General features: G+C 30.4%; 5 protein-coding genes across 5 annotated transcripts; 3 read left to right on the top strand and 2 right to left on the bottom strand.

The window, feature by feature from the left end:
- Positions 1-1,491: 1,491 nt before the first annotated feature.
- Positions 1,492-1,855, top strand: DFA_06848 (uncharacterized protein; the record flags this gene model as incomplete). The annotated part of the gene is made up of 2 exons (XM_004366165.1): positions 1,492-1,801; positions 1,833-1,855. 2 exons carry the CDS (start codon positions 1,492-1,494, stop codon positions 1,853-1,855), a joined length of 333 nt encoding a protein of 110 aa, XP_004366222.1.
- Positions 1,856-1,974: 119 nt separating this feature from the next.
- DFA_06847 (uncharacterized protein) lies at positions 1,975-2,652 on the top strand (the record flags this gene model as incomplete). The annotated part of the gene is made up of 2 exons (XM_004366164.1): positions 1,975-2,342; positions 2,562-2,652. 2 exons carry the CDS (start codon positions 1,975-1,977, stop codon positions 2,650-2,652), a joined length of 459 nt encoding a protein of 152 aa, XP_004366221.1.
- Positions 2,653-3,218: 566 nt separating this feature from the next.
- DFA_06846 (uncharacterized protein) lies at positions 3,219-5,677 on the bottom strand (the record flags this gene model as incomplete). The annotated part of the gene is made up of 6 exons (XM_004366163.1): positions 3,219-3,340; positions 3,427-3,675; positions 3,826-4,561; positions 4,630-5,030; positions 5,112-5,322; positions 5,447-5,677. The coding sequence occupies 6 exons, from the start codon at positions 5,675-5,677 to the stop codon at positions 3,219-3,221; spliced, it is 1,950 nt and encodes a 649-aa protein (XP_004366220.1).
- Positions 5,678-5,957: 280 nt separating this feature from the next.
- DFA_06845 (uncharacterized protein) lies at positions 5,958-6,062 on the bottom strand (the record flags this gene model as incomplete). The annotated part of the gene is made up of 1 exon (XM_004366162.1): positions 5,958-6,062. One exon carries the CDS (start codon positions 6,060-6,062, stop codon positions 5,958-5,960), a length of 105 nt encoding a protein of 34 aa, XP_004366219.1.
- A 406-nt stretch (positions 6,063-6,468) lies between these two features.
- Positions 6,469-10,367, top strand: DFA_06844 (uncharacterized protein; the record flags this gene model as incomplete). Its single annotated transcript, XM_004366161.1, has 7 exons — positions 6,469-6,929; positions 7,023-7,567; positions 7,655-8,200; positions 8,280-8,831; positions 8,897-9,175; positions 9,252-9,323; positions 9,547-10,367. 7 exons carry the CDS (start codon positions 6,469-6,471, stop codon positions 10,365-10,367), a joined length of 3,276 nt encoding a protein of 1,091 aa, XP_004366218.1.
- Between the last annotated feature and the right edge of the window lie 133 nt (positions 10,368-10,500).

Genomic DNA, 10,500 nt, shown 5'->3' with positions numbered 1-10,500 from the left:
CAACTGTTAAGGTGTATAAAAATGATTTATTTATACATTTTAATTCATTAATTTATTTGTTTATTAAAAAATATATAGATGGTACCACGATACAAAACAAAGGAAGCATTATTAATGGTGACTCAATTCATTTCAAATTCATTGGGTATGGATTCACACAATTAATTCAATGAATAAATCAAATATATTCTTTAACCTCGATCACTACACATAGAGATATGGATAAAAAAAAGTGAATAATAAATAATCATATTTAAAAATAATAATATCGGATTTTGGCTGTTAGGGTTTCTTTGAACTCTTCCCAGATTACTCATCATCTTCTCTTTTTGTTGTATTTGATTAATCTATTTAATAAATTATAATTAATTATTTATTAATTTTTTTTTTAGAATCATATTATCGATATCGTTTACAATCGTTTGGATGTCATCAGTGTTGCATATGAACGATCAGGCTTCATTCAAATCCAACAAAAGGGTCGTACATTGATCCCAGAAAGGAAGGAATGTCTCATACCTTTTTCCTTCCTTTCTGGAATCAAAGTACAACCCCTTTGTCAGCTACACATCTATTAACTTTTATAATGCCAACTTATCAACTATGAAACAAAAGCTAACAATCCTACTTGAATCTTTTTTTTAAAAATAAAATATTAAAAAAGAAAAAATTAATGTTGAAGAGTCTGAGTGAAATGATTGAGATTTATATACATACTTTATAAATATGATATTTATAAAAAGGAATGAATACAATGGATAATAATACACAAACAAATGAATACTATATATATAAATAGAGTGACTGGTTGGAGAATAAAAAAAAAAGTAATAATAGTGTAGTCGATAGCTATAATATCTACAATCAATCTATGTAGAATCAATAATAATAATAGATAATACTTTGTTCTGCTCTTAATCTTAACAACAAACACTAATGATTGTTCAAGGAAGTTTAAAGTGATGTTTTAATTATGCATTGATTTTTGAAACAAATGAAATATATATAGAAAAGGAGTTGAGTGACTGGTTGATGTTGACAAAGATGTTATAAGTGTGAATACTATAGCCATCGACTACTTATTACGATCGTAATAATCGTGTAGTCGATAGCTATATGTTGAATACTATAATAAATTAGATAAAAAAAAATGATTGTTGGTAGATAATAGTGAGTCTAGAATGATGTTCATCAACCATGAAAAAAAAAGCAAACAAATAAAAAAAAAAAAATATTTAAATTAAAAGCCAAACCCATAGCTATGTCTTCTTCTGATCGCTTTCGTGCACTTGCCATATTTGTAATGAATGATCTAAAGATGATGATAAATAATAATAATTATAATTACATACAACAAAATATAATAATATGTATTACAGTAGTTTATCTATTATACTTATTAATAGTATAATAGATCTTCCCGTTCAAAATAATAATAAGCCGTTCCTATTCATTTGATTGAATCAAACCAATCAAAATTTGGACAGCTTAATGGGGGCCTGTCGTATTATGCTAGAGGAATTGGCAGAAAATGGATACTTTACAGTCATGAAGGACGTCAAGAAAAGTGGACAAGACAAATTCTATATTGTCGAGAATAAATATAGTTGGTCGAAACTTGGTCATGTGTTGTACATTGAGAGTCCAGCTGGTGTTGGATTCTCCTACAATGAGGATTTGAAACTTTACTATACAACTGGTGACACTCAAACGGCTGAAGATAATTTGGCTGTTGTCAAGGGTTACTTTAAATTATTCCCAGATTATGCTTCAACTGGTTCTCCTCTTTTTGTTGGTGGTGGTATGTATCATTATTATTATTATGATATTAGATGATGTACATTCTCTAGATTAATTCAATTATTTATATTTATTTTAATTATCTAACTTAATAATTATTTATTAATTTTTTTTTAGAATATTATATTCCACAATTGGCATTATTATTGGTACAACAAAACAAAATTAAATAGTATGGCTGGTAATCCATCATTTAATTACACAACCGATGCACAATACTATTTACCATTTATGGCCGGACATGGATTATTGTCATTTTGTGATTTCCAAAACTTGACAGATATTTGTCAAGGTTCATTCTACCCAGGTACAGCTGAATGCCATGATGCCTTCAACACTCTCTCAACCAACTTTGATCTAATTTACCCATACAATATTTTGCAAGCGTGCAAGGGTGGAGGTCCAAGCAAAGTAGGAGGCTGCTTTACCACATCTGCCTTTTTATCAGAGCAGAGTCTCACCCAGAAACAATCGCCAAGCAAAAATATATATGGTACCACAACACAAACCAAAGGAATGAATAACAACTGGAATTATTATTGGTAACTCAGTTCATTTCAAATTCATTGGGCATGGATTGGATTCACACAATTAATTAAATGAATAAATCTAATATTCTTTCACCTCGATCACTACAGATAGATATGGATATATAGAGTGAATAAATACTAGTAGTAATTCTTTCTATATACAAATAAATTTAAAAAAACCAAAAGAAGAATTACTTTGATAAAGATTACAATATTGTATTTTATTGGTAGCATTGGTTTCTTTGTTGGTATCCAAAAAGTGGTGTTCCCATCACATCATAATCATAAATTGTACGATGAGACAATTATGATGATTATTTAAAAGATGTCGAATCAAAAGATTATTATAATAATCTTCTTACTCGACATCTTCTTAGAATGGGGACCTTTTCTTTGGAAGAGTGATTTTTTGTGAATACAATGGATAATACACAAACAAATGAATACGATATCTATATAATATAAATAGAGTGACTGGTTGGAGAATAAAAAAAAAAGATATAGTATAGCTATCGACTACATACTATAGTAATAATAGTGTAGTCGATAGCTATAATATCTACAATCAATCTATGTAGAATCAATAATAATAGATAATACTTTGTTCTGCTCTTAATCTTAACAACAAACACTAATGATTGTTCAAGGAAGCTTACAGTGATGTTCGCAAAAAAAAAAGAATACTCGAAAAATTCTATAATCAATTGATTATAATTTTAATTATGCATTGATTTTTTTTTTTTAAATTTAATTTCTTCATGGTATTAATAATAGCTCATTGAATTTGAAATGAACTATTTATTCAAATTAATTCTATTATTATTCATCAATAATAATACGAGTAATACACATAACACATGTTTTATTTATTATTGATTGATTTAATTATTAATTATTTGTAGTGAAAAATTTGAAAAGGGATTCATCATCTTGTTCAAGACCACTAATATTTTTCAATGCATTTAATATATCAGGAATTGGTATTAATATTGCTGATCCTTCTTGTTGTTCTTGTTTTTTGAAAATTAATTCTCTGATTGTTTCAATATGAATTTGATATTTATGATGGTTTGTTTGTGATGCCTGATAAATTTGCTTGACAATTTTCCAAATGATAATATAATCGCTAAAAGTTCGTTAGCCTCGATCCATTCACTGTGAATTTCATCTTTGAGAATACGATCTAATGAAATTTGTTGAGATGTCCATGATATTTTTTGAAATAATAATGGGATGATTTGTTGATAATAGTCTACTACTGCTTTGACTCTGTCTTGTTCATAGTCACACAATATCTGCCATTTATAAACAAGAGTTGGAATTGAATATGGTAAGGCTGGTAGTTCTATCAAGAATTGATCCAATGATGTTCGTGTCGTTTCGAGTAGTAAAGATGTTTGATCATGGTTGTTGCATTGGGGAAGGATTATCTCTACCAGTACAGAGTGATAGTCCAATGAATCCATCTGAGTTTTTTCATAAAAGTCATATATACCACAAACTGAATCAGATCCATAATCATCAAAATCATCATATAAATGCCATCGTCGAAGGGATTGATTGTCCCAACGAATAAATATATCTATTACATTTTGAATTTGATTGGTTGTCCAAACACCTTGCATAATATCAATCATCCTTTTCATTTGATTCATACCATATTTGAAATGTTTTCCTCCTCTTTCTGCTGACTCTGTCACAGACAGAAATACGGGACTTGACAATAATGATTTTGTGAACCGGTCAAAAAGGTATTGGGCCTTTTGACTCAATCCTTCTTTGGCCACTGCCATTTCTAAAATGTCATACATAATGTCGACAAGGGCCAACTCGCAAATAGAGTCGACCAAGTGTAGGAAATAGGGATACAAACTCTTAACCATCCCGATGAGGAAAAAAAGGATGCCATTCATTTCTGTTATAGATTGATAATAATTTGCGTTGGATTTTCTTTTCAATTCACTGATGACTTGTTTCATGATACTTGGGAGATAGATCGAAAGTGCCGAATAATCAAAATGAGGGTAGTGGACACAAAATTCCATCAAGTATCCAAATATTTGGCCACCAGTCCCAAAGAGGAGTATTACCAATTGATAGAAATATTTCCAAAAATACTTGATCCCAATATTTTTTCCTATTTCCATAAACCGATAGATTGCTCGTGTGACTTCATTGTGATCTAGTTTGTCCAATTTGCTCAAAATCATTGGGAATATTCTAGATGATACCTACAATATTTTAAAAAAAATTAGAGATTCCAAATTGTAGAAATATAGAGTAATATTCTAATACATACATATTTATATTGATTAGGATCTATTGAATGGATAAAGCGAGGGTCGAAAGATAGAATATTTGGCTCTAATCGATCCATTAAAAATTGTATCACTCGGTCATTTGAAAATATTGCTTGTGGCCAACAGTAGAGGATTGACTGACTTAAAATAGAGGTTTCTCCACTTGGTAATTCATCCTTTGGTTGGGTGATTACGATTGCCCGTATTTGATGATTTACACAACCTTGGGAGAGAACCTTCACTATCGTGTGGTAAAAAATATTTGGTCGGTGGTCAATCAAAGCCACTTGGTCCATGTCTAGAGATTCCAAGACTCTGATGATAATCTCACTGATTATTTCATCTTTGGAGTGTTTATCAAGTGTATTATTAATCATTTTTAGATATTCTAAATAATGACCTATATATCAATTAATCAACAAAAAGTATTGAAAGTTTAGTAGTGTGGTGAAATATAAATTGATTGAAATAGAATAAATACCAGCAGAAAATTTAATAACACTATTGTTTACTTTAACTAAACTTTTTAATATTGATATTAATTGATTCAAAATTTGTGTTTGTTGCAATGTATCATTATTATTATTAAGTGATGATGATAATGATGATGACGAAGATATTAATAGGTTGAATATATTCTCAATTATATTATGTTGATATTTCCAGCATCTTGTCACATCATCATGATCATTCTTTAATAATTTATAGAGTAGATAGATTGATTGATTTCTAATCTGTTAAATGGTTAGTTGAGATAAATAATTAGGGTTCATGAGGATTTATACTTGAAAGCTATGATATTGTATGTATACATACAGGAGTCAATTCACATTTAACAACAAGATAAATTAACCATGATAATATTGTTTCCTCTTCATCTACCAAAATTTGTTTGTACCTGTTATCACCATCCTTTTTCTTTTTCTTGTTTTCATCACCTTCTTCTTCTTCTAGGTTGATGTTGTACTTCTTTTTCTCTCTCTCTATTGCCAACTTGACAATCAAATCTATAAACTCTAATGATGGTTGATCTTTATCTGTTCGCATTATTTGTTTCTACCTATCTATTCGATTGAAGACAAAATATATCATTGTGAGATTGACCAAGCCAGCTGATTTCTTGGAACTAAAATTATTTTTTTAAATGTGAAAAACAACTGCGTTGGGTTTTTCGCAAAACTCAAGACCTCACGCAGAGTGTTTTGATTTTTAACAAATAATATGTAATTAAAACATATTTAATTAAATCTGTTGAGTACCAATACTATTATCTTAATATTTATTATTATTATTATTTATTATAATTATTATTATTATTAAATTTAGTTCATCTTGTTTGATCATGTCTTTCAATACCTTTAATTGTTAATGAATTAACAATCACATCTATAAACTCTAATGATGGATGTTGTTTATCTCTATCTCTGTTCATTTATTTGTTTCCGAGTATACTGTAAGCATACTTCTTTGCATTTTGCTGTTCATCACATTGATTAGGGATTCGCTCTTTAGAATAAATACTTTGTTCACACAATGAAATTTTGGTCTTGATCATACTTATACTTTTTATTTTCTTTCATTTTCTCTCTTCTATTTCCGAAAACAGATATTTTCAACCGGTTATTATTATCTGTCGTTGCGATTAGTAGATATTTCACCCATTAACAATAAACACATCATATCAAGCCAAAACAACAACCATCAAGATGTCTCCTTGTTGATATTTCTCCCTAGGTTTGCCTTCGGGAAAAAGAGAAAGAAGAAGATGTTGTTATCTTTTATCTTTTATCTTTAATATATATACATATACATACATAAATTAAATAATAACTACTACAATGAGCATGAATAATTGTACTAATAGTATGCTATTAGTATTATTAGTACTGCTTTTAGTTGTAGTTAACAATAGCAGTAATAATAGAGTAGAAGCACAATTGCAACCCACAGCATCATACAACAAACAAAATTATGTGTCAATGTTGATGTACCCATTCTCAGAGTGTAGTTCAGTGCAAGGTGAAACACCTGAAAAGGTTGTATCATTCTTGCCTGGAGAATGCTACGTCTATGGTACAAAAAGTGCAATGATGGTATTTGAAGCAACCGTGTCTAAATACTTTTACATTGTCTATACAACTACAAGTTGTACCAATCTAGAATCCAACAGTACAGTCTCTTTTACAGGATGTAATTACAATGCAGTTGTTAAAAAGTATTTAGAGTTTAAACTTGGTCCTCCTCAAATACCTCCAACTAACACTGACTATCTCTATTATGAGAAATTCCCTATTTCAACGTATGTCAAATTCAAATGTATCATAGTATATATAATCTAATCAAATTGCTAATCACTATCTATTCTTTTCTTTTCTTTTTTTTTCTTTTTTAGATTAACATGTTCTGTAACAAGTACTATAACATCAACATTTGCAAGAGTTGTAGTTGAAAAGAATACATGTTTGTCAAATGATGTTGGAGGATCATTCAAGCCATTAAGTGGAGACTCTAATTCAATCCAGATAAATAATCAAGTAGATGTGTCTTGTGCAAATCTGTCACCTACCTCTACATACTCTCCAAACTGTCCGACTGTTGTAGACGGCTATCGCGTTGCCAATGCTTTTGCTACCCTAGGTCCTATACTGTCACCATCCATAATAGTCACAGTGATTCATTATGGCACCATTCAAATATCGAGTGTCTATTATGCTTCAGTGCAATTTGCATCGGTTGACACTTGGTTCACTATTTGTACAATCGAGTTGTGTCAACCACTCAACACCCAAATATACAAAACAACGGGCGTTGCCATGATCATCAATCAAATACCATACACTGGAAACTTGACTATCTATGCCAACCCTTTTGGAGCAGACTATATATTAAATGCAACAATGGTTTCATTAAAATCAAATTCATTTATACTTCCATCAAGTACGTACAAAGCTAAACTAAAAAGAATAGAGATAGAAATAGAATATATATTAATTTCATTTATTTATTGATTGATTATTTTTTTAGCACCAATAATTGATAGTATTATTTTAAATTCTAAAACGACTAGTTCATTAAATATTAGTTATGTTGTATCGGGTGGATATGATCCACCAAATGCCAATACTTATGTTGTGTTTGGATCTTTGGGACCTGGAAGATACAATTATCCCGAGTGTCAGTATACCACTACTTGTATCATGAATGACTTGCCAGTGGGAGCTATAATCTCTGTGTCTGTTGGAGTTACCAACCGTGGTCAAAGTTCAACAAATATACAACCATTTACATTGCTACCTCCAATTGACATAGCAAGCTTTAAAACCACACCACTTTACAACTCTATCAATGTGTCTTGGGTAATCGATCCACCTGGTTACGGTGTAACCGCCGTCCTTGTCAATGTATCACAAACAACCTCTAGTAATTTCACTTTCCATTCCTTCACTGACAAAAACATCACTTGGTTTGAATTTCCAGTTGGTCAAAATCCCGACAATTATACTTTTCATTTAACAGCTATAAATGATGGTACAACTAAATCTACCTCTTCTACATTTCAATGGCTTGGTTGTATGTATACTTATTTAATTAATTTAATATTAATTTATTAATTTAACTTTCTTTTTTATTTTATTTTTATTTTTATAAGCATTATTTGTAAGTAATACAAAAATAATGTCTTCTCTTACAAAGAGTGTTGTTTTTACATTTACATTGTCTGGAGATAATGGTCCTGTGCTTTTAAATTTTACGCTAAATCATGAAATTCTTCATACAGGGGTTCCTTATACCGAAGGGTCTGGATATACAATTGGCGTGCCATCTGGAACAACATCGACCGTTGGTTTTATTGCTTACGATAACGTTGGTCGTGTGTCCAACACTGTATATCTCAACGTGACAACCTATCCAGTCATCTCGAATATCTCAATGCAGGTTCTTCAAGCATACGACCTCTTGACTGTCAATGATCCAAATGATTGGTATCTTTTAGTGACAACACTGTCGAGTGGAGGTGTACCAGGTGATTCTACATATGCATACTCGACTCCTATCGTATCACAATCGACCAGCAAACAGGGCAACTCAATCACCTATTACATGCCAACCTTTATCACCACTATCCCTCAACCAATGACCATTACACTTGAAAATGATCAAACAACATTATCTCTTAATACTGAAATTACCCTTTATTATTGTAAGTAAATAGACAAAAAAATAATAATAATAATTAATTAAGAATTCTTTTTTTTTTTAATTTAGTTCCAACGATAAATTCAACCAATTCAACAAGTGATTATGAATCAATTTATTTGACATGGATTAGTGATGGTGGAATGCCAGGTAATATTACATATCAAGTATCAGTCTCTAATCCAAAATCATCTATTCAAGTACCGTTGGTTTGGTGTTTAGGTTCAAACATTAGTTCATGTCTCATCACTGGATTGACTTCAAATACTGAATATTCTGTGGATATTAAAATGTCATCTGTTCAATTCTTACCAATCAACAAAACTATTTTAGTTTCAACTTTACAATGTATGTAGAAAATTAAAAAAACAAATCTCAATTTAATTTATTAATATTAATTATTTATTTATTTATTTATTTTTAGATCCAAATAATTATACATGTATTGATCGTCAAGGAATGAGTAATAAAATTGAATGTAATGGATTTGGTGAATGTTTGAATGGAACATGTTTATGTGTGAATGGTAGAGTTGGACTTTATTGTGGTACTGTAAAACCTGGTGGTGGAAATGGTGATGGTGGAGGAGGAGGAAGTCATATTGATCCATCACCAAACAACCCAAAAGTCATAATCAACAATGCAGATATATTTTATCAATTTGTCGTTTCACAAAATCAGAGAATTAGATATTGACGACACTATTATCAAATCTGTAGATTTAACAACTCTCAACTGGACAATGACAAATCAAACCAATCAACCAACCAACATATCACCTTTGATTTTACTTAATAATTGGATTTATTCAACATATAGTCGTTCAAAAGATTCAACCTATAGAGCAATTAAAATTACATTTTTACAATATGTACAACAACAAGAAGAGGAGGAAGCAACTATAAAAGACATTCCAGTTACATTTGCAGGTCAATTATTTTATGTTGCAGTTGGATCGATTAAATATACAATTGATATTGAAGGTTGGAATTTCAATAGTCAATTAAATACTCTTGAATTGGTTACAAATATCACTCAACCATACAACGATAAATGTGGAAAAGAAGATCCCATCAACGATATGGTATCAACCAACTCTACAGAATTCACTTCATTTTTAATTGGAAATGATCAATTGGTTTTAGGCAAATTAATCAATCGTGCATTATTGGATGATATTCCTCGAAAGGTATCAAATCGAATAGTATCAGTTGTGTTATCAGATTCAGACTCATCTTCATCCTCCTCTTCTGAATCTCAACAACAAATGTTATATAGTATTATTACATCTATACCATACTTTAATCTTAATGCTGTATTTGATCCAGATCTTCAATTGTTGATCAATGTCGATGCTATTGACCAATGTTTGTCATCACCATCAAACTCATGGAAGATTGTTGTTGGTGTAGTAGTTGGTTTTGCTGCTGTGGTTGCAGTCTCTGTAGCCACTATTATTTATAAAATCAAAATGAATACTCGAAAGCAGTACAATGTCCGTTTACAAGAAAGATTTCAAGAAATAAATAATAATAATTAAAAGGGTAGAGGTGAAAAAAAAATACCCATCAAAATTAATTATAATTAGTACCACCAAACCAAAGCCAAATTCAAATTGTGTCGTTTGTTTACATGATCAAGATGGATGTCCCCGACGATCATCCCTTCCCCTT

The sequence above is a fragment of the Cavenderia fasciculata genome, assembly GCF_000203815.1.
Source record: "Cavenderia fasciculata unplaced genomic scaffold Scf_EJPB12P01AWP9W-5, whole genome shotgun sequence".
Taxonomy (NCBI): Eukaryota; Evosea; class Eumycetozoa; order Acytosteliales; family Cavenderiaceae; genus Cavenderia; species Cavenderia fasciculata.
This window is presented reverse-complemented; position numbering and strand designations above follow the sequence as displayed.